Source organism: Grammomys surdaster, unplaced genomic scaffold, assembly GCF_004785775.1.
Source record: "Grammomys surdaster isolate TR1022 unplaced genomic scaffold, NIH_TR_1.0 125976, whole genome shotgun sequence".
In the NCBI taxonomy this organism is placed as follows: Eukaryota; Metazoa; Chordata; class Mammalia; order Rodentia; family Muridae; genus Grammomys; species Grammomys surdaster.
In genome coordinates, this window is record NW_021620792.1 from 468134 (window position 1) to 491522 (window position 23389).

The window sequence follows — 23389 nt, forward strand, 5'->3', positions numbered from 1 at the left end:
TTTGGGTCATCATTTTGGGCCCCAAACAACCCCACCCCCCCCCCCCCCCCGTCTGTACATGCTTCTTGTTCAGTCTTTAGTTTCAGTGTCCTTTTTTTATTCTTTGAAAATGAAGGATACATCCCTCGGCCCTCTCTCATAAGCGCAGAATCACAGAGTTGGCAAAACAGTCTCCTGTAACCCTTGCTGTCGTTGAGATGCTGTAGGGTTTGACAGTTATGTTTCTTGCAACAAGTTGAGGAGTGAATCCACGACAATTCATGATAATTCATTGTTTAGTTTTCACAGTCTTCAGATCTCGGAGTCCTTTCTTTTGTACATTCTTGCTGATGCTGCCATTTTTGATGAGTGAGGCCTTAGCATGGCTCCTCAGTTTGAGGCGGTTTCTCATGATTTTATTAGGCTTATTCTTGGTAATAGGAATGGCATGGAACTGAGGCTATACCTTCTCTGAGAGTCACAGCATCTGACACAGGTTAGAGCCTGCAGTCACTTGGTTGGAGTGCTGTTCTCTATCAGCTTGCTTTCTTCTATATTAGAATTTTGCCAGCTGAACTCCTGGTCGGCCCCATTCCTGTTATAAGTTGTGGCAGATACAGTGCGATTGTGGGCTCTCCCTTCCTCTGAAGCCCACCCACTATCTTTTAGCGGCTGCTGACCATCCTTGTTGGAATCATTGTCACTCTTCTTCTCTTACGACTTGGCGGTCTGTGACGTAGTGCTCCCTCTTCTTCTTCCCTGCCCCACAGACCTACTCACATACATGAACACGTTTGTTCTTTAGCGGCACACATCTGTAACTATATGGCTCCAGAAGTAGAAGTCAGATGATTAGGCATTCAAGGCCAACCTGGGATCCTTAGGGTTTTTATAGAGCTGTTCTTAAAACAGTCATTCACATTCATGGGGCCATGCTTTATTGAGTTGTAACTCATTGGCTGTCATTTAGGTTGATACTACATTCTTGCAGAGTTGACTGAAAAGTGTTAATCTGAGTTGTTTTCCAACAGTCAGTGTGGGGGTGCTTGTCTCCTCACCGCCTGCTGCTGCTGCAGGACTCTTTCCAGACTCTCCGTGGTGTTTGAGGGGTGGGGGGTGGGGGGGGACACAGATCACTAAGAATGGCCCAGTTAAAAGCCTCAGTGAGAATCAATGTTCTCTTCTTCTCTGGAGTCTATAGATGATGCTCTGAGGTCATCGAAAATGGAGGGAAGTTACAGTACTGTTAAATTCATACTCTAGCTGTTGACTAGGGTGATAGCTAGAAGTTACTAGGTAACACTGTCTGAGCCACTTAAAAAGGCCTTCTTATCAAATAGCTTTGCTTCCTTCAAACGGGGGTCCGTCCTAACATTACATTGCTCTGCATTTTTCTGAAAAGATGTCACTCATCTAAAGATGCATTGATTTGAAGATCAGATAATCATCAATGAAGTATTTGCCAATTCTTTGTACCCCTGCCAAGTAAACAGAACAAAAGTACATCCAAAACACATTTGGGGAGAACAGGGAAGATTTGCCGTTTGCACAGTTGTATGTCTCATAAAGGCTCACCAGGCATGCTCTTTATATAGGGGTCTCGGGATGATGTAAACAGAGCATCCTTTTCATATTGTAGTGATGACTACTTCCTCCCAGAAAAACATAACTTTTTCTTTGCCCTGTGTGTTAGCATGTTGTTGTTGTTGTTGTTGTTGTTGTTGTTGTTAGAAAGTAAATTAGAAGAATAGAAAATGTAGTGGAAGGGTGTGCATATGAGTTCCTTACTCGGTGTATGCATTAGGGTTCATGGTGGGAGCTAAAGCCTGGGTCAGCTTGAACCATTACCTTTAAGAAAATTAATTGTGAGTTACAATAAACTTTGGGTCTCAGTTTGGTGAGAGTCTGTCAGCACTCAGATGAGCCGCCTGCTAGTGGGGGATGGGATGCAGGCACCTTCAGTTAACCTGTGTAATGTTTTTCACATACGCTGTCAATAATTATTTTCATATAAATGTCATTATTTTGTTCTATTAAATTAGTCACAGAGTAGCCCATCTGAACCTCTTGTGGGAGTCAGTTCTGAGATGGGGAGCAGGGCAGCCTTTACCTGTGGGAGCGAGCACTTGATGACCCGGGCTTTCCCTTCCCCTGTACAGTTACTCGGGTAATTCAAGGTCCCTGTTAGAAATCTGTGGCTGCGGTTCTATAAACTAGTCACTGACTCTCCTTCCGTCCTGAGGTGGCTGCTTTCCATGAATGGAAACTCCCTGCTTGTGGGCCTTTTCCATCCTCCAGATCACTGGCTGGAGCTCTCTCAGTCTGTTTCCTGCCGTTTCTCCTGTGCTCTTCTGCTTGTGCCCATGGAAGTCAGCCTGGCTTTCCAGCCTGAGTTCTGAGTTCCTGTCATAAAAACAGGACAGCTCAGTGGACGGGCTGTGCACTTTCTAAATTACTGTTTGTTTAATAGTAAGCTTGAATAAATGATTTATTCTGCCTTTTTAAAGGTGCAAAGATCCTTAATTAAAAGGCAGTTCTATTCACTACCTTGAAAGGTTCTTACTTAGGTCTGAGAAGGAGCTGTATAAATTGATGTCTGTGAAAGGCTAACAGTGATGTCACTGCAGTGACTCATTAAGGACAGCTTCACTGCTGGAGCTAAGTGATCCTGCCATTTTCACACACCTAAGAGCATTGCATTCTGGACTACTATTGATTGGCACTGAAGCACCACTCTATTGATGTTCTGTAGCGATTTACAAGTGTGAGCAGTGTGACTTCAGACACTCATTTCTTCTGTCAGTGTTCAGCGTCTGTCTGCCTTCGGTATGCACTTCCAGCTGGACGCATTCGTCCACTTAGAAACAAGTGAACAACAAGCTACTGGTGCAGGCGTTTGCATAACGGCCTCAGGCTGAGAGCGGCTCTGCTTATAACTTTGTTTTTTTCCAGAGACGCATTTCTTGATATCCTTTCCTTCTTACCTGCAGAGACTTGGAGTGCTTTGGGTCTCAGCTCCATCACCTAACCAGCTGTGACGTGGGCCTTGGCCCAGCACACCCCTTTCTCATTATGAGAGCTCTGTGTTTGGCTGACTGCCCTCACAGCCTAGAGGAGGACAGTAAGGATTGCTATTTTTAGAGTGGTTTCAACATTGATAGTTCCCAGCTCGCTCCAAGGATTCCGGTCTGTAACATCTGTCTTCTGTGGTCCCTCCTTCCCTGAGGATTCCTGTTATCTGAGCAGGCTCTAACAGAGTTTGTTTCATCTTTAGAGAGCACTTAGTGTTAGGATGTAATTTGCCCTGAGCAGAGGAGAGATCTCCTCTCCTGTTACTTTCATGGTGTTCTTTTAAAATATATCTTCTGGGTCACATTCACTCATCTTTTAAAAATATTATAGTGGAGATTTAAGTTTTGCTTTTGTGTTTTATTTTTGGTTTTAGATTTATTTTATTTGTATGAGGGTTTTACTGGTATGCATGTCTGTGTACCGAGTGCATGCCTGGTGTCTTCAGAAGCCAGGGGAGGGCATCATATCTCCTTGAACTGGAATTAAAGGTGGTTGTGAGCTGCCATGAGTGCTAGGAACTGAACCCAAGACCTCTGGGAGTCCAGCAGGTGCTTTTACTGTAAACCATCCCTTTGGCATCACATGGTCACTGTGCTGCTCCTTGCATGTAGTTTCTTGTCTGATGATGAAACACACACATCCACCCCGTGTTCATACTTCTTATAAAGTTGCCCTCCCCTCCCCCCCCCTACAGCCTTTTAGCCCTATTCTTTTCATTTTGGTGGCCACTGGTGTGATTTAATGTCTTGCTGTTGCCTCTCAGCAGTCAAGTTAGGCTCAAGGCTGCTACATTATCAGAAGTCAGAGCATGTTCCTCCTTCATAGTAGGATTATGTACTTCAGTGCTCTTGGCCTGCCTGCCTCAGGCCCAAGAACTGAGCAGGCAGCCTCTGCTTTTCCTGTTGGCTTCCTGACAGAGAGCACAGAAGGCCGGTAACTCAGGATCTGAAAGCCTGTGGTGCATCTGCCCTGAAGTAATTCAGATCATGTCTAAGATACTGGCCACAAGACTTAAATGGACCAAGTAGAATCTATAAGGGAGAGGCATGGAAGTCGGAGTCACATGACCATGCTTGATGGTCAGCAGGATAACTGTCTTCCAGTTAGCTGCTCTTTATGGCTTGAGAACCAACAGTTTCTGGAGGTGGTGGGGTTGTGCAGATTTTGAGCTCTTTGCTTCTTTAGGTTTTGTCTTTGTGCTGCCGTGGAACTTGAGAAGTGGCGATTGCTAGAGTTCCCTGCCTCAGATCTGGCCATAGGCTTATCTTCATGGCCTTTGAGAAAGTAAGCATGCTTCCTAGTTGATTGTAAGGCCAATTATCTTTTTGGCTAAATGCCCAGGGTGATAAAATACCATTAATTTGGTTTTTATTTATTTAGAATCCCTTGTGATTGAGCTTAGCCCCACCCTCTCTCTTACACAGCCCTTCCCTCTCCCTACCACATAAGAAAGCTTGAGCATAGATTGTTCCCAAGTCTCCACCTGAGTGACTTCATGCCATGTTCACCCTCCCATGGCTATGCTGGGTGTCACACTGAGGCTGCGTCCTCCTCAGTATGGAAAAAGTTTGTGCGGTTGCTCTTCGGGAGCTTGTTGTGTATAATAGTACTTCAGACAGCTTGACTAGTTTAGTTGACATGGATTTTCATGATGTACCAAATTCTGTTACCTGTCTTTGAGTATGGAGTAAAAATTCTTGGAGGGGGGGGGACCAACAGAGCGTGTGTGTAGTTCAAAAACTCAAACTGTTTTATGTACTGAAGCAGCTTGCCTTTGTGACATTGTAGGAAACCCAAAACATCTGGTACACTGCCAAGTTGGCATTAGGTTTGTTACTCTGACTTTAATTTGTAACTGCCCAAGACTTTGGAATAAAATACATGTCCTGACTTTCGTGGGAGTTTATTGCTATTCCCAGAGGTCAGGTCACCACTGCTTTGCAGTGGAAGGTGGCAAGAACATTTTGAGGCAGTGTGCTCGATCTTGCTACTGTGCACACAGGGACCACTGACTGTGGATCCAACATCTGGAAAGTATGGAGCCCTACTGGGTACTATACTGGTGCTGCTGACTGATGGTTGACAAGCTTCCCTGTGCCATCCATAGTGCCACGGAAGCAAGGGAGTGTACCATGGGGAGAGGACCTGCACCCACACTCTCTGGGCTTTGGCGTCTTATGGTGTGCGAGAGGCTGCAGCACAGCTCCTGCAGTCATGGAGCTGAGGAGCTGAGTGACAGGTGCAGCTGCAGTGGAAGACATGGTTCTATGATGTCGAAACATCAGGTGCCCTTGGGAATCACATAGTGAGAGTGGAAGAAACAAGTCAATTCCCAGTTTATGGAAGTGCCACGTCGGAGGACGAGTCTTTAGATTTAGGGGGGTACAATCTGTAATGGGAGGACATAAGTCTAAAAACCTAGATATATATCTAATTGTAAATGCCTGGAAAGGAATCTGTGTCTTCTAAAAGCATCAATCAAGCTGCTGCTGCTGCTGCTGTTGTTGTTGTTGTTGTTGTTATTATTATTATTATTGCACAGAGACGGGTAAGGATGTTGACAACTGGTTTTGACTTGTTTGTTTGTAATTAGAGAATGGCATTAGACACTGGATGGGCCGTGAAGAAAGGTGCAGGCTTTTGGAATTGCATGAGGCAGAGCGGACATTTCAGGGGAGGCCAGTGCTGGAAAAGAACTTAAGGTTATGGTCAGTTTAGAGGGGATGTAAAGTAGACAGGCCTTGCCTGGCTACATCTGCTGCAAGATGCTGCGCCCACCAGGGCACAGGAGGAGCCAACCCACTGGGTGAGGGGGCATGGGGTCAGCTGGGGGGGCCCTCATCTCCTCAGCTGTACGTGTTGCAATAAGCTTGACAGAAACCGATTTCCTGAATTTGATGAATTGGGGAGGGGAAGGTGGCAGTGAAGATGCCTGGCATGCAAGCGTGTGGGATGTAGTCTGGGCAGCTAGAGACCAGAGGGCGGTGCTTGGGTGTAAGTCTCTGTCAGAAGTGCTAGCCAGGTACCCTTCCTTCTGCTCTTCCCAGCAGTCCCGCCCACCTGGGAAGCGATTTGCTGGGTTGGTCTGCAGCTGTTCCCAGGCACTTGTTACCCCACCTAAGGTCCACCCAGGCTTCTTCGGGAGTAGAGATGGGAGCAGGTCCATTGTGGGTAATTGTTCAGAGCCATGTGGCACACCACAGGATGCACACCGCAGAGCCCTCCCATGGGCGCGTGCATGGAGCTTGTGTTCACTTCCAGCACTGCTGCATTTCTCTTGACATGGTGACCTTGAAGGTTCGGGCACTTAGAAGGGATAATCTTCTCAGCTGTTGCTTAGCCTTGTCAGCCTCTGGACTCACCCAGTTGCCTTACAGAATGATGCCATCTTCATAGGAAACTGGTTTTGAACATGTTGCTGATACCCAGGTTGACTATAATACATACCTGGTAGTGACTGTGAAGTGTTCTTAAACAGATAGTTTCTTGGCAGATAGAATTGTCTACAAGATTGAGTTGTAAAGTTAAACGCAAATTTTGACCCTCATCTCCCCCAAAAGAACAAAGAATGGCAGAAGTATATATTTTATTTCTGATATTTTTATAATTTAAAACCACCTTTAAAAAAGTTTCCTAATTATGTTCTTTGAATATAATTAACGGAGTTTGTAATAGTGTTGGTTTTCATGAACATGTCTCAGCACGCGATCCCTTCAGTGCTGAGTTATTGTGCTTTTAGGCTGCATTGGGAACTGACAGACAGGCTATGAAGACGCAAATTCAGTAGATTTTCTTCCCTGTCACTGAGTGCCTCATGGTAAGGGCACACACAGCAAACATGGCCGTAAGAGTGCTTGCATGTGACCAGGAAACTAATCCTTAATGTGGATAACACGCGTGTGAGCTACTGATTGAGCATTAGGCAGTGCAGAGCAGGCCCCAGGATGCGCCGCCACACAGCACATCTGTTGTTGCCTGTTGGTAGTCACAGTTATCCTACTGAAACCCTAAGTCACATCAACACAAGAGAAACCCCACATGGCCTCAGAGACAGGAGGGGTCTTTGCAGTTTAAAGTGGGGGAGAGGAGGCACACAGCAGTCAGGGAGTCCTGGCTCAGTAGCTGTGGAATCGGCTGTCAGAGCCGACGATGGTGCTCTGTGTACCGTGGGTTGCTCAGCCGCTGTGCCCTGCGCTGCGGTGCCTGTTGCAGTATTAGGAGAGCTTTGCGGGTTCCTTCGTCTCTTTTTAAACAGCATGTCTGCTCCTCTGTATAGTCTGTTGTAGACTCAGGAGTCCGCAGATGCGTGTCTCGCCGCAGAGCTGTCTTCCACAGTGCAGTCCCATTTCCTCCATCTCTTCACAAGGCTTAAAGTCTGGGAACAGCATCCTGTTCACTTTCTGATGTTCAGCCTCACCTCAGAGGAGTTGTGTATGAACCTCCGTCCCAAGCCCAGCACAACTTTATACAATGTAGTACTCTGTGAAGTGGAGTTTGCTTGTGGGTGTGACCCTATGCCTGTCACCACTGCTTTTATTCTCTGCACTGTGGATTTCAAAGTAGACACTTGGTGACAGCTTTTACCAAATGAAGAAATGTGTGCACATTAATTCAGTTATGTTGTGGACCTGGGCTTAAGAAGAAGTAGCTGGCATTGGTAGTACATGCCTTTAATCCCAGCACTTGGGAGGCAGAGGAGGCAGATTTCTATTAGTTCAAGGCCAACTTGGTCTACAGAGCAAGTTCCAGGCTTGCCAGGGCTACATAGAGAAACCGTGTTAAAAAAAGAAAAAGAAAAAAAGAAAAAAAGAGGAGTTAGGGGAATATTATGGAGCTGTCAATCCTGTCCTGGCTCTGTGCACAGACGTATCTGGCAGCTCCCTCCACTCTGGTGACTCTGACCTTGCTAGGAGATGTCCCCTCTGCCTTAGCTGTGGACACTCATCTCCACTCACACTGGTGCTGGTGATTGCCATTGTGACGCCAGCAGTGGCTGGCTCTTACTCGAGTGCATTCTGTGTGGCAGTGTCTGCTTGGGACGGCTGGAGTCTGGCTGGGGAAGAAGCAGGCGAAGCTTTACAGTGTCAGCTCTTGTGACTTTCCCCTTAGGTGGCTGCTCCATTTTTGCTGTTCAGAATTTAATGTATTCAGAGCCTCTATCACTTAGAAGCATGAAGTCAGATTGAGTTACTTTGGAAATGATTTTCTTTACTGTGAACAAGGGAGACTGTTCACTTTCCAAATAAATCCAGTGGTATTTGATATAACCCTGTTCCAAATTGAGTCTGCACAAAGGGAGTTAGACTGTGAGGAAAACGGTTGCCTGACATTTACTAACTCATTTAACCTGTAATGAAGTGGCTGGGGGCTTGAATAGTTTCCATAGTCTTTGATGCAGGGGGAATGGCAGAGACAAACCGTGTACAGGTCTGCCTGAATATTGAGATAAGAATCCCTGTCTAGCTCTCACAGGTCCTTGGACAAAAGAATTCCACGCCGCTTTATGACGCTTTTCTTCAAACCGTGGATTGTTTCATTGACTGACATTGAGAGACCATTGTGTTCCATCACGTTCAGAATGTCCATTTTCTTTCACATTGCGTATTATTTAAGATCAAGAGTACTTGTTAGTGCTCTTCGGCCTTTCACCCACACGAGTGAACTTGGTCATAATTGTGCTGTCACTTTAGCTCAGTTGTCTGCACTGTTGGTGTTCTCTGTGACAGGATCACTTAACACTGACGTGTCCTTAGAAGGACGCCTGGGACCTGACAGCAAAGCACATGAGTACCAACGCCGTCGAGACAGAGCCGAGCGAGACAGAGCCGAGATCTGAGCGGGGCGCAGACTCCTCACTAGGAAGACTGATGCCACGCCAAAGTTTTGTTATTGGTGTTCTTGCTAAAGAATTGATCACTTATCACAGGAAAGCTCTAAACCCAGCTTGCAGGAAGAGCCCTTAAGTTCCCTGGACTCTGGTCTTGAAGATACAGCAGCTTCTGTAGTGCAGACCTGTAACTTCAGTCCCAGCAGAGTTCTGAGTTCTTTGAGGATAAGGAAACATTCTGACAGTTGGACGGGCGGGCGCTGCTTGGGTTTCCTTCAGTGCCTGTCATCTGGGTTGACGACCGAGTGCTGAGCTCAGTTGTTACTGAGTCTGTGAAGGTAACTCCTAATGTGCTTATTGTAGGTGCCTAATGGATAAGGACTTCGTGAGGATCGGGAAGTGGTTTGTCCGGCCCTGTGACAAGGACGAGAAGCCAGTCAACAAAAGGTCAGTCTTCAGGATGCTCTGGGGGGTTTGATGTCTCAGCCATGACCACGCCTGTTTTTGGATTTAGGTGGAAGGGGTTGGTGTGTTTATTCTCTGTTCATATTGTTCTCGAGTCCCCATGCTATTGTACACTGCATGCTTGTGCGTGCCGTGTGATCATCAGTGAGTCATAAGACGAGAGAGCCGTGAGGCCCTCAGTGAGGCTGAGTCTGCAGCACTCTTCACTGCATGGTTTGCAGTTGACACTAGCATGGCCTTTCTGTTATTCCCCCGAATTTTTCTTCTCTACACTGTTATTTGGCATAACATGAGAATAGTTCAATGGAACTAAATGGTGAGAATTTGGATAGTGCTGCTCAGGTGCTTCTTTCCACAGATGAGTGCACTCAGCCTGTGACTGTCAAAGCAGACGGAGGACTTGTGGACAGTTGCCATGGCCCACATTTGCAGTGGGTGTGAACTTTGCTGCTAGATAGGCATGGACTTTTAGATCAGTGCAACCAAAGCAAAATGACCCAGTTTAACACTCCCTCCTTACCTCTGACCATAGTCTAGTACAAAGTACAGTACATAGCACCTTCTCGCCCTCCAAGTTCCTTTTCCTTTTGTATGAAGCATAGGACCTCTTGCCCATTCCCACTGAGCTTCATACTGGGGACATAGCACCTCAGTCCTTTTTAATTGTCTAGGTGCCCTTGGATGCTGGCTGGAGGTTGGAGTCTGTCTGAGGGTGAAGCTACTGTCAACAGTTCTGCTGGCAACTCTTCAGTCTTGGTCTTAGAGACTCCATCAGTAGCTTCCCCCAGTGTATCTCAATTTAGTAAAGTGGTTGTTGGAAGGTCCCAGACTGGGGGGTCAGAAGAACTCTCATGGATTACTGGGATATAGCATTCATTCAAGGTTTAAGGGCTTGAGCAGTAGCCTGGCAGAACTCTTGAGGAGATGTCAGGCCCCAGCACCAGACAGACAGCGTGTTGGGCTCTCTCACTCACCACCCCGGGGTTTGATGGTGCTTCTCAAGGCCATATCTGGAAAGAGGGCCAAGGGTGACATCAGCAGTGGTGCCCACCGTCGGATGATGGAGGAGAAACTTTAGGGACGCAGTGGCATTCCAGGAGCTGTGGTCACAACACAGGTGCTTTGCTGGCTCTCATAACTGTGAGTCCAGCCCCTTGGGGAAAGATCGGCTGGAGGATGGAGGCACAGGTGGAGCATAGTTCCTAAGGGCCGCTGACCACTCGTGCTCTTCTCTTCTGTCGGCTCATGAGCTCCCTCAGGGTGCAGCCTATTCACATTTCAGCGCTCACACGCTGCCTGCTCGCCCACTCTTCACATCCAGCTAGTACAGTTGTTTGTACGAAAGGGTGTGAGCATTGAAAAGAATCGAAACTATACTTATTTTTCAGGCTGTTGCTCCTCATAACTTCTCAGAGCCTCAGCACACGGGGACTTCCTACAGGTTAGACCCAGGCGTGCCTAAGAAAATGACTTCTTGTGTTTCAGACATTACTGTTTTTCACTTACATACGTATTTAATGGGTGCTTTTTATAAAACGACAGCCCAGAGTCTATCTATCAAAGGAGAAGGGGCATTGCTTTAACTTTTAAGTTGAAAATTAGGTAAGTTTAAATTAATTTTCTAGCATAATTTTAAAAAGTGATGGTAAAGGTTATTATTTATATTTACAATTTCTAGTTACAGGCTACCATGTATCTCTACAACCTAGATTATTAATTCTATTTTTTTTTAAATTTTGGTTTGGTTTTTCGAGACAGGGTTTCCTGGAACTCACTCTGTAGACCAGGCTGGCCTCGAACTCAGAAATCCTCCTGCCTCTGCCTCCCAAGTGCTGGGATTAAAGGCGTACATCACCACCGCCCGGCTAGATTATTAATTCTAAATGGAATATTTTCATTATGACACATTCAAAGTGAATCAGTTTCTAGTATCAGTTATCTAAAACTCTTGCTTAGAAAAAAATTAGGCTTTTTTTTATTTGTACAATTATGGCAAAAATTTAAGACCATTGCAACATGGCATACAAGAAGTGCTTCATGCACAAGAGCTAAGATTCTAACAGTGCGTGTGAGTGCTTTGTGTGTCTAAGATCCTCTAAATTCCTGTTCCTTCCCATTGATCTGCTACGAGCGAGCATACTTTCCTTTATGTCCTTAGCACATCCCCGTTGGCTGGCCTTGCTCTTTGGAGTGAGCTGGCTTTCCTCCTTCATTCATAATTCCCTTTGAATCATGGGAAGTGTAAATGCTGTAGACTCCATTCTATCAGGGTTGGTCCCAGCCCCTTCCCCATGCCCTTTCCATCTTTTCTTTCTTTGAGTAAACAGGGAACTGACCAGACTCAAATGGTTTTAGCCTAGGAGTTCTCTGCCATGGGCTGAGTGTTTGCTGTTGAATGTTGTGGGATGATTGACCGCACCTTTGACTTCTCCCTGCATGGTGCCAGTAGCACCCTCTTCCACCAGTCACAGCAACCTCCTGGGAGGCGAGGCCCCGATCCAGAAGGGAAGCTTGGCCCATGCACAGTGCCAGAGGCCGCAGAGGCTGGGTGATGTTTCTGCTTCCTTCTTTCTAGGATTCTCTTTCTTATTTCAGCACATCTGCTCTTTCTCATTCCAGCTGTCTGATTCTTTAAGCAACTTGAAAAGAATGGCACCAAACCTCAGGGAGTTGGTTGGCAGTGGCTGTCCCCCTCAGCCTGTGTGCTGTTTCAGAGGGCATGTGAGGGTTCAGGACACCATGGGACACATGGCCGCTGCTCACTCGCCCTCCAGTAGCTCAGATGTTTTCTGCAGATGGCCGGTGTTTTAGGGACAGGCTACTCTGGAAGGCTCTCCCTGTCACTGCTGAGAACAGTCACAGGCAGCACGGGAGACTGTTTTTCGGTGGCTCCCACCCTCTCAGAGGCTGGCCTCAGGCTGAGCCACTGTGGTAGAAGCATTTGCGGGAGGATGTGGGTTTTCCCAGCTTACTGGTTTTCGCCCTCTCTTTTTTGGAATGTCTCAGTTTGTAGTCAGGGAAGTGCTGTGTGTCACCTTCCTCTGAGGCACTTTTAGATTTTGCTGCAAATGTTCCTAAGTTTCTTTCTAGTCTTTAGAGCATGCTGTAGAGCATGAAAGAACAGTTAGAAGAGAGGATTCTGGTGCTGCAGACTGACTGACCAGTGTGCGAAGGGCAGGGAGGTGGCACCCAGGTAGCCTCTTTGGTCTGAGGAGCTGGCTCTGTTCAGTGTCCTCCCAAGTGGCATTTATGTGGCAAGGTGGCAGCTGGGGAAGCACCAAATCGTTGGGTGTCAGGACAGCTCTAGAATGTTCATTCCAGTAAAGTCTAAAAACACAGTTGGAACTTGGCGCTCTTTGTAGCTTTCTCTCCAATATTTTCCCTCCCCAATTGAACAGAACCTAAATTATTACAGTGTCAAGGAAAAGGTATATGACTAACTTACAACAGTTGAGCCTAGGTTCGACACGTGAAAAGCGCAGTATTTTAGGATTGAGTAAGATAACATATAAGGTGTGTGGCATAGGACTAACGTGGCTGTGAGTCTGTCAGTGGTGCCCAGTGTGGTAGTAGCACTGGGAGAACATTAGGATGAAATAATGTTTGTTTTGTTTTTCTTCTCTCTCTCTCTCTCTCTCTCTCTCTCTCTCTCTCTCTCTCTCTTTCTCTCTCTCTCTCTCTCTCTCTTTCTCTCTCTCTCTCTCTCTGTCGTTCTTAACACTGAAGGCAGATTGCTGTTGCTCAAGTATTTGAATTTCTTAGCATATATACAGTTGTGTTCAGGAGCCGCTTATTTCTACTGTGCTTTTGTTTTTGAGGCAAGGTTTAACTGTGTAGCTCTGGCTAGCCTAAAACTTGCTACATAGAACAGGCTACCCTTACACTCAGAGATCTGCCTACCTTTGCCTCCCAAGTTCTGGGATTAAAGACTTTGTAGAAATGATTTAATCTCCTCCTGGGGTTTCTGCCCCACCTTTGACCATCTAGTTCCTGGATAAAAGATACGCATACAGCCTTTATATTTACAATAAGCCTTAAGCAGCACAAGAGCTAGACAGCTGCCTACCCTCTGTGCTGTCAGGATATACTGTCCTATTGATAATTCTAAGTTATTACTTACTATGTTTCATCTAGGCTGCTTTTAACTCCAATTGGCCAGCCCTCAGGGCCACATTCTCTTCACTCCTAATCCATGGTGGCTTCTCCTTCTTCCTCCTGCATCTTCTTGTGGTTCTCCTCTCTGACCCCAAGCCCAGGAAATGTAAATCCCACCTATGTCTCTCTGCCGAGCTGTTGGCTGGTTGGCATCTTAATTTACCAATCAGAAATAACTTAGGAGCAAAGTCTACTTGAGGTCTCTATACCGAGTTTAAGGGGCCTGCATTTAGCATTACAGTAGATAACAAAAGACCAGACCTCAATAAAAGACAAGCAGTATTTTCCATCTGCAAAGAACTGTTCTTCTCTAAGCATCTGAAAGCACCTTGCATCCTTTTATGCATGAATTTGAAAGCATAATTCTTTTGCCAACATTTATGAACTCAAAAGATTTTGAACACACACTGTACACTCTAATATTCTTGCTTGCTTGTTTGGCATATTTAGGGTACTAAAGAAGATTATGAAAATCAAATCCCTGAGTATGATCTTGGTCATTGGCATAGCTCTGAGCACCGGTCAGTACTTACTCCCTTCTGCTTTATAGTCATGTGACCACAAAACTGGGCTGTCCTCGAGTTGGGCCTTTGGGTAAAGCTGCTTGCTATTGAGCTTGGTCCCATAATTTGGTTCCCAGTTTCCACACTTCTCTACACACATCATGCTGTGAATGCCAAGCCTGTGGCTTGTCTGTTCCTGCACTGTGACCTCATTCACCCTGGCCCTGTGTGTGCTTAGACAGGTCAGGTACACTTGCACATGGTGCCTATGTGTTCTGGATGCTGCCTCTGTTGGTGTCCTGTGCAGTTGCCAGCGAGGTTCCAGACACGTTTCTTTTTCTCATGTTCTTCTGTCACACACCGCTCCCCCTTCAACTCAAGGTAATGTTGAGTTCTTTTCCCGGCTGTTTTCTTGAGGCCACTTTTCAAGTTGTGTCTTCAGCTATTCTTCCTCTCTGTTTCCCTCAGCATGATTTAACCACTGTACATATGTTCAGTTTTGAGTTTGTGCTACAGAAGTTAAGAATTTGGTTGGGGTCCTCTGTACCCTCCCCATTCTTACAATATTCTTGAGTAGGGTTTAGAACAGAGTCCTAGCTGTAGGTTCCTGGTGTGCAACATCAGTTTTTCTTTATTCAACATCGAGTCCAGAGTCCCCTGAAGGTTGACTTAAATGAGTGGTGTATACTTAGACTTCCTTTCATAAGGCCTGTAAACGAGTTTGCAGTCACCTGGCAGAGAGCAGAATAGGGAGCTGTGCTGGCCTACAGAGACAGAGGCTCCCTGCTCTTTTTTTGATGTTAAGAGAGAAGTTTTGAAATACTTAGGTTTTATAAGTGTGTGAAGGTCCTGTGTGTGAGTCTGTAACAGTCTGTACTTGCCCAGTGTCTTTCTATATTAGGATTTATTACTGAGTAGGTGCTGAAGTCCTAGCAGCTGGGACTTTTGTAGTTTACTTGGTTCAGGCATGTTCCTTTGGGAAATGCACACCACATGGCAGCTCCCTGTATTTCTGGGTCCTGGGCTGTAGCTGATTAGGAAAACAGAACAGACCACAAGGTCTTAAGATCTCAAAGCACGCAGAAGGAAGCCTTCTGAAGAGGGCCCTTTGTTACGCACTGGTTCTTCAAAGGTTGTGTGATTGAAACTGGTCACGGCTGCTCTCACTGACACTTGATGCTCACATGCAAGACCATGGAGACTCAGCTGTGGACAGCTGGAGACAGTGTGCGAAATATCTCTGTTAGCTGAGACTTTAAAGACAGGTGCGTTCAGGTAACAGGCCTTTCTGACTGAGGAAACTGGCTTTACTAGAGGACATCAGGGTCTGTCTCCGTGTTCTTAGAGTAAAGCGTGGCATCCTTTGTTTCTTATTAACAATTATGAAATCTTCAAGAGCAGGTCATCTGTGAGCTGCTTCACCTTCCTACAGCTGTTTGGGCCCCTCCTTCCCATGCTGAGTCTGTGTCTCACTGCAGAGCTCTGTACTACAAGGGCTCTTCAAGAAGGGACCTCGGTGCTAAGCAGCGCTCAGCTGACCAAGAGTTGACAGGAGTGACTTCTGTGTGTCATCTTAGGAAACCCCTTGAGCGTCTCCGGCCTGGCTGCCTAACACAGACTCGTAGGTTATTAAAGAGCGAGTCTTCCCTTCGTACTGCTGTAGTGCTTCTTACCTCCAGTTCGTAGAGGCGAGCAAGACACGTAGTCCAGAAAACAGCTGCTCACAGGTGGGGAAACACCCTTTCTCCAAGCTGCTTCTCCAGTCAAAAGGTAGTACTGATGCGTCTGGATGGCACAGTGCTTCCGTGTCCTGTGGGTGTTACGGAGCCAAGAAACTGAGCGTGTGTTTCATAGGCAGTTGTATATGAAGCAAGTGGAAGTGCAGGCATTCCTGTTTTCTAAACATAGTTTCTCAAATGGTGCACACTCTGCATTTTCTACTGCTATATTTTCTACTGCATTTTCTACTGACTCATGCTAAGCTGTTTGAGGTCAGTCCCCAGTGTTTGCACACAGGCCTGTCAGCTTTTAGAAGACCATGCATACTAGAAATCCATGCCTCACACCTGTTGTATCCCATTCCCCACAGTAAGAGTGTGAGTGGTGTACACTGCTAGGCTGTGTGGCGCTTTCTTAACAGTATGTACACCACCACCACCACCACCATCTAGTCCTGCAGTGCAGCAGCATGAGGGAGGCAGAGAATGCCACAAAGCCCTTCTGAGGGGCTGAGACAGCTGGAGGTCAGACACCTAGATGTCGTGGGCTATGAAACGCTAACTCAAGCTGAAGGCCCCCACAGAGGCATGTCGGTATGGGCTGTGGTGAAGACGTGAAGGTCTGTTGGCTTGGGGTAGCGTCATGAAAAGGGGGGAACCAAGGTGATAGACGTCTGCCATCATGTCTTCAGCAGAGGAGGAGCATGCACACACAGTACCATGAAGCTGTGAGGATGGAGTGAGCCACAGAGTGAGGTGGAAACCCAAGCACATGGAAGATGGCCAATGACTTACAGGGTTAGTGTGTGGTAAAGCTCTGAGCCTGCAGCCTACATGTCGCCCACGGGGAACCTCATTCCTGGGCACTGTGCTCTCGCAGCCCACAGTGGTGTGCTGTGTAGTTGAGGAGTGTGGTCAAGTGTGAAATTTGGCTCATAGAATAATTGTGTGCTTGATGAGCCTTGAAGCCCAGTGGTAGTCAAGCCTGAAGCAGGGCTCCAGCAAGTGTGCTGGGCGAGCTGCAGTCCTTAAATGCTGTAGCCCAAAAGGTTGTGTTCAGACACACCACTAGCCTGCCTGCCTCCCTCCCTCCCTCCCTCCCTCCCTCCCTCCCTCCCTAGCCTATCTCTTACTTAGAGTTTCTATTGCTGTGAGAAAAATGCCATGGCCAAGCAAACAGGGATAAGAGGTGTAATTAGGCACAGGTTTTCCAGGGTGAGAGTCCACGGTGGTGGAGCAAAGGCTTGGGGGCAGGGACAGCTGAGCAGGGGGCAGAGAGCTGACCCTTAATGTCACATTTCCTCAAAATCCTTCCCCAGCAGTTCCTCCAGTTGGGGAACCACACATTCGCATATCTAAGCTGCTTCACTGTCAATTAAACTGGCTCAGCCTGTTGTTGGTGGCCAGGCACCTTTTGTCTTGTCTTGTCTGCTGTCAAGCCCTGAGGGTCTTTAGTTTGCTGTGTCACTTGTTAATCGTTTGAGGTTAGGGCATGTCTCATCCCTGGCATACCGTGCCCCCAACTCTGAACTTTTGGAGCTGGACAGGCTTTCCCCGGAGGCTCTTCTTTAGACCAGTCAGACATTTTGGTGTCTCTCTTTCTCTATTTTCCTTCCCCTTCTCTCTGCCTGCGCTCCCTTTCTCCCCTCCCCTTCCCTCGACGTGGCTGTGACTTCCACGGCCTCGATCCTTGGGGCCAGTGAACTCGCCCAAGAGCAGTTTCTCTGTTAGCCTGCCTTTAATCTAATCTAATCTAATCTAATCTAATCTAATCTAATCTAATCTAATCTAATCTAATCTAATCTAATCTAATCTGGCTTGAATTGGCTCATTTCCCCAGCAGAGAAATAACCTATCAGAATAGAGTTAAGGAGGTTGAAGAGCACCATGAGCACGACGTCAGTAAGAGGCGGTCAGAACAGTGACAATGGCCTAATCTTACCAAACATCAGAAATTGCGGGTCCTCCTCTTACAGATGAAAACATGACACCCCAGTTAAGAAGTGTGTGATGATTTGAACTGTGGGGGCTCATCTTGGGCTGTGGGATATAGAGAGAACCGGACTGCAGACTGAAAGGGCGCAGGATCCCTGACACTAGAGCAGTGTGCAGCAGAGTCCCCGACACGCCTTTCCTCATGAGCACTGCGAGCTGAGAGGAAGGAGAAGCCCACCCCACACAGCCTCTCAGTTAACAGGCAGCAGGCTTCCAGTCACCCTGAGGAGCTTGTGCTGCCCTATCAGGGCTCCCGTGGAATCACGTGGCCTGCGGTTTTCTGCAGAGCAGTCAAGTGTAGTCAGATCTTGATCAGTTTAACCTCCTGGTCAAAGAAGACAGACCAGGAGTGTGAGAGGCCAGGCTCTGCTTTCTGGGTACAAGTTTGCCCTTGCGTTCTGGGCTGAGTGAAATGGCAAATTAAATTGCATGAATGGCTTTGGAGAATAGATAGGTTCATCATTTAGCCAGACAGCAAGCAAATACTATTTTTCTTCTTTACTAATTTTACCCATTACACATGAGGTATTCAAAGGCTGCTTTTTTAAAACCCAGATGTGGACATATTTTCAATGCTAAAGAGGACTTTATATTTTAATACTTAATAATATAATTTATTTAAAAGCTGTGGATTGAGAAGAAAACTACAAATTAATAATAAATTATGAAAAAAAAAAACCTTGATAGGGAACCTCACTCAGCCATAAAGCTGGGGAGGAAACTGTTCTGCTCCCTCGCTTCTTTCTGCTCTCAGATGAACCTGAAGCCTAGATCCGTCAGCACGGGATCAAGCACTGACTTGACTGACACTGTCCCCCACTCTCAGGGCAGCTTGAATTTGATTACTGCTGGGATGTGAGTATGGTGACGAGCAGTCTAGGTCCAGGGCTGAGACAAGGTCACTGGCCTTCCTCAGGATAGGTTCTGTCTGTTAGCCTGCCTACATGTTTTTATTTGATAGCAACTTAACAGTTTTGCTCTCATAATTATCTGCATGTCAGTTTTCTTTTCCATTGGTGTAGTTTCTACTGCTCTGTGTCTGGTGAGTGCACTGAGGGACAGCAGTGACCAGCCCCATCTAACAGGAAGTCAGCCTGGGAAGTTTGATACTTACTTTCTTAAGAAAATCACACTGGCCTGGGGAAGTCAGGAGGATGTTGAGTTCTAGGCCAGCCTGACTTTGGAGCAAGACCCCGTATCAAGTTGACCAGAGACAACAAGAAAGCAAGCTAGTGTAGGAGTTCTGCTCAAGTGGACAGCTCGGGGTCCAGGAGGGAGGGAGGCAGTGCATGGTGGGCTGAGAATGCGCCCAGGAGGCTCCTGTGTTGGAATGCTTGCCCCCAGTGAGGAGGTGTGGCCTTGTTGAGGAGGCATGTCACTGCGGGCAGACTGTGAGGCTTCTGAAGACCCGTTTGAGTTAGCTCTCCCTGCCTCCTGCTTGTGACACAGGACGCAAGCTCTCTGCTGGCCCTGCTCCCTGCCTTTGCTCTGTCACCATGGGTTCTTAACACTCTGAATCCATCACCCCAAGAAAACGCTGCCTTCTGTCAGTTGTCTTGGTCACAGTGTTTATTGTAGCAATGGAAAGTAATGATGATGAATCCGCCAGCCCAGAGAGCCTCTCTTCTTTCAGTTCAGTGTTGCCTGTTCATAATGCTGCCGTCCATGATATAAGTGCTTGCATGTTTTCAACAGTGTAAAGGTAATACCCACATAGGAGCAGGTAGTGAGGTGAGGCACTGGGGCTATCCCCCTTTCACCACAGCTTCCCTTGGTCTGGTACACACACTTTCAGAGGACTCCAGTGTGCAGCTGTGGGGTAGGGCAAGATCAAGGAAGAGTGAGTAGTAAATGAGTGGAGGGGATTTGAAGGTAGAATCCCAGGAAGTGTCCCAGCCTGAGTCGAGGGAGGAGGGAGGAGCAGGCCCACACTGTCCTGAGCGCCCACTGCCCGCCCACTGCGGACCTTGGACTTTGACACTGGTCTTTGGGGGAGAACTTAATGCTAACACAGGGTCCTTCAGTTGCCTTTATGCAATGAATAATCATTTAGTGTTGGTTTTCCCGAATGTTCGTTTTATTTTAGTTACTTTTAAGCTTTACAGTTACTGAGGTTGCATGTGCTCCTCCCTGAGTTCTGCCACTGAGCTGCTTCAGGCTGAGCATCAGGCTCCTCCGCCCATGGCCTGTCTTTACCTGGTGGTTAAAGGCCTTGGACAGTTTAATCGTAGTACAGTGACTTAGAAAAAGAAATGTCATCTTTGTGTTTGTGTTTATTGGCTGCAGCTAGAACCAAGCTCAGCTCAGAGATGCTTGTTGAGTTAGGAGTGAGCCTCGCCATGAACTGCCTATTTCCAAACATATTAGTGTCAGGCACTCAAATTGTTTAAATTATTTTAAAACCCATCTGTTGTGACAGATCGGGCTTAATTACTGAAGCATGGAATGTAGAGACCATACTTCATAAAGACGTTCTCACTGGAGTCACCGTCTCAGCTCCTTGAAGAGCGCGTGTTGTTGAACATGCTCTGTGGCTTGCCTTGTGTTGAGGGCTCTCTGCAGCCCGGGCGGTGCAGGGCTTATGTTCTGTGTTAGTGTGGGAATCACAATGGAGCAGTCAGTCTTGAAGCATCTTGAGAGTAGTTACTTTGGTTCGTGAAATTTCATTTGTTTTCAGAATTAAAAGGAAACTGTCATCATCTACAAATGAAATGCCTCAAAATACACTGAGCATAAGATAGACTTACTCCACGTGTCTGTGCTCCAGTTGGATTACAAACCTGGATCTACTGATTTTCTAAGTGATGATAGAGGAGACAACTGAGTTGTAAAGTATCTTGTGACATTTTATATTCAAGTACATTTGAGGCTAGGGATGTCTCACAGCATGGGCTTTGAGACCGACGGCCTGGACTCCCAGCACCTGCTGCTCTCGCCGCAGGATGAGCATTCAGTCCCAGCACCCAGGTGCTGCTCACAGCCATCACCACGCCAGTCTCAGGGGACCCAGCACCCCCTTCTGACCTCCTTAAGCACCAGGCATAAGTATAGTTGACACAGATGCAAACAAGGTGTAAAATAAGTAACTTAAAGGAACAAACCAGCCATCCAGCAAATAAGTAAGACAGTCACCCTCCTGCCTCACAGACTCGGGGTGAGGGCGGAACAACTACTATACCCTGGAAACGCTGGGGAGACGCTTACTTGTCTGCTGTCGAGTAAGCATCTCATGTCAGCCCTGTAAGGCCTTCAGCAATAGGTGCCTTGGTCCCCAGTGTGCACATGTTAAAAGTGAAGTAACTGGCTCAAGACGCCCATAGCTAGTCACGTGGATCTGGAGTTGAAAATGTGGGCCATCTGATAGGAATTAGGATTGTACCAGCCTGACTCCTGCTGGCTGCTGCACGCGTGAGTGACGGCAGTCACTTCACCTGTTCCGTCTCTTGCATGGCTTCCATGCCATGGATACACCCGGGCACCATGTTTCCACCTGTTACACCAGACCACTCTGATGGCCAGGCTTGATCATCGTCTTAACAGCCGCTGGGCATGCCTGTGTGGGATTTTCTTGCGGATCATTTGAGGTGGGAGGGCACCCACATAAAAGGATTTGGAAGCAGGAAGCTTCTGCTCTCTGCCTGCTTGCCCTCACCCTTGCTGGTGAGTGGGTCTCTCTTGCCGAGGCATTCCCTCACTGGGGTTAGAACCTGCTTCTTCAGGATTCTCACAGAGATGGAAGAAAGAGCAGCCGCTCCAGGAGTCCTCCTGGACTGGACTCCCATCACCGGATTGAGACAGCTGAGACATCCAGTCTCCTGAACGGAACAGTTTCCGGATCCTTGGTCATTGTGTTGGGAGACACCCATTATTAGGTCACAGTCTGTAAGCCATTCTGAAGTAAAGCTGCTCACTCTCTATTTTATTCTCCCAGTTTTGTTCCGTTAGAGAACCCAGACCAACACGACCACCATAGCCTCCAAAGCACTGAGCCAAGCAGCTTCCTAGAGCCCTGCAGTCTGCTCCCCGGCCCCTTCCTCCTTCCAGCTGCTTGACTTCAGGTCTGTGAGCCAGTGACACGGAGGTGGCTCACAGGGCTAGTGAATGGAGTGGCAAGGGAAGAATGGCTGGCACAGACTGCTACTCGGGTTCTGTTTTGGATACATACACCTTGTCTTCTTGCACACAGTGAAGCAAGGGTTTGGACCCTCAAGTGTAGAACTCCAGGCACACAGTAGCAGGTGACAGATAGAAAGGCAGCTAGACTGAGTTTGCATATGAGGCTGTGTACAACATACTTGGGTGACTTTTGGCAACAAAACTTTCTCATATTGTTTGCTTTAGCTTCTCAAATACAGTGCATTGTAGTTTTCTTTGTATTAGGCTGATGTAGAAGGGCAGCATGGAAACTCCTGTGGTGAACTGTGGTAGGCTGCGTGACTCATTCCAGTGTTGTCCAGATGGTAAGCAGGGCTGGTGTGAGGTGGTCTTGTCGAGCCTATGCTATCATGTGAACCTAGAATACAGAAGTTCACTCAGCTTGGTAGAGAGGAAATGCTTGCTGGAGACAATGTAGGAGGAGAACCTCCAGCTTCAGGAGTGAGAGATGTGTCCATTTTACTAGACCAGCGAGGCAGTGCAGCTCAGTGCTCTGAGACACTGACCTGTCTGATAGATACGGGGTTGGCTCTTCGCACTGTTGGAGAGGAAGTAAGCTTTCCTTTTCTCCCTCTTCCCTTGTGCTCCCCTACCCCATTACTCTCTCCTCTCCCCTCCTCCCTCCCCCCTCCCTCCCTCCCTCCCTCCCTCCCTCCCTCCCTCCCTCCCTCCCTCCCTGCTTTACTACTAGTAAATGCCCCTTTAAGGTACAATGAAGGTATTTAGGCACAAGTGTTAAAGGCACTCTGAATAGTGTTAGCTGAGGGAGCACTGAGTGACTGTCACCCTGGCTCTGCTGCTTCCAGGCCCGGGCTCCATCCCTCCTCTGCTTCTTGCCTCACAATTGGAATTCTAAAACTACCCCAGGCCCAGTTTTATCCCATCTCCTCCATAAAGACTGATGCTCACACTTGGACGAAGTCTCAGCTTGTCTCTGACATTATCTGTATCTTGTGTGCTTCTCTCTAGCTGTGTTTCATGTTCCATAGACTATAAAGTCCTTGAAGATGGGATTCTGATTAACTCATGTTTCCAAGAACCTAGAAGTCACTTGGTAAAACAGAAAACTTGCCTTTTAGTAACAAACTGTGGTTTGTAGTCTGGCTGCCTTAATGTATACATGGTGTGCAGTACGTAGCTGTCCTGAGGTTCATATATTACAGGTCACACAGCTGTCCTGATGTTCATACAGTATAGGTCACACAGCTGTCCTGGTTTTCTTTTCTTTCTTGTTTTGTTTTGTTTGTTTGTTTGTTTGTTTGTTTTTTCGAGACAGGGTTTCTCTGTGTAGCCCTGGCTGTCCTGGAAATCACTTTGTAGACCAGGCTGGCCTCGAACTCAGAAATCCACCTGCCTCTGCCTCCCAAGTGCTGGGATTAAAGGCATGCGCCACCACCACCCGGCTATCCTGGTTTTCATACAGTACAGGTCACACAGCTGTCCTGATGTTCATACAGTGTAGGTCACACAGCTGTCCTGATGTTCATGCAGTACAGGTCACACAGCTGTCCTGATGTTCA

General features: G+C 47.2%; 1 protein-coding gene across 2 annotated transcripts in view; it reads left to right on the forward strand.

Annotated features, from left to right (window-relative positions):
• The window catches only part of Med13l (mediator complex subunit 13L), a 203458-nt gene that overhangs the window by 110683 nt on the left and 69386 nt on the right, over nucleotides 1–23389 (forward strand). For both annotated transcript variants that reach the window (XM_028753911.1, XM_028753913.1), the window contains exon 4: nucleotides 9242–9325. In XM_028753911.1, the coding sequence (XP_028609744.1) occupies nucleotides 9242–9325 (84 nt within the window). The remainder of the gene's footprint in view (nucleotides 1–9241; nucleotides 9326–23389) is intronic.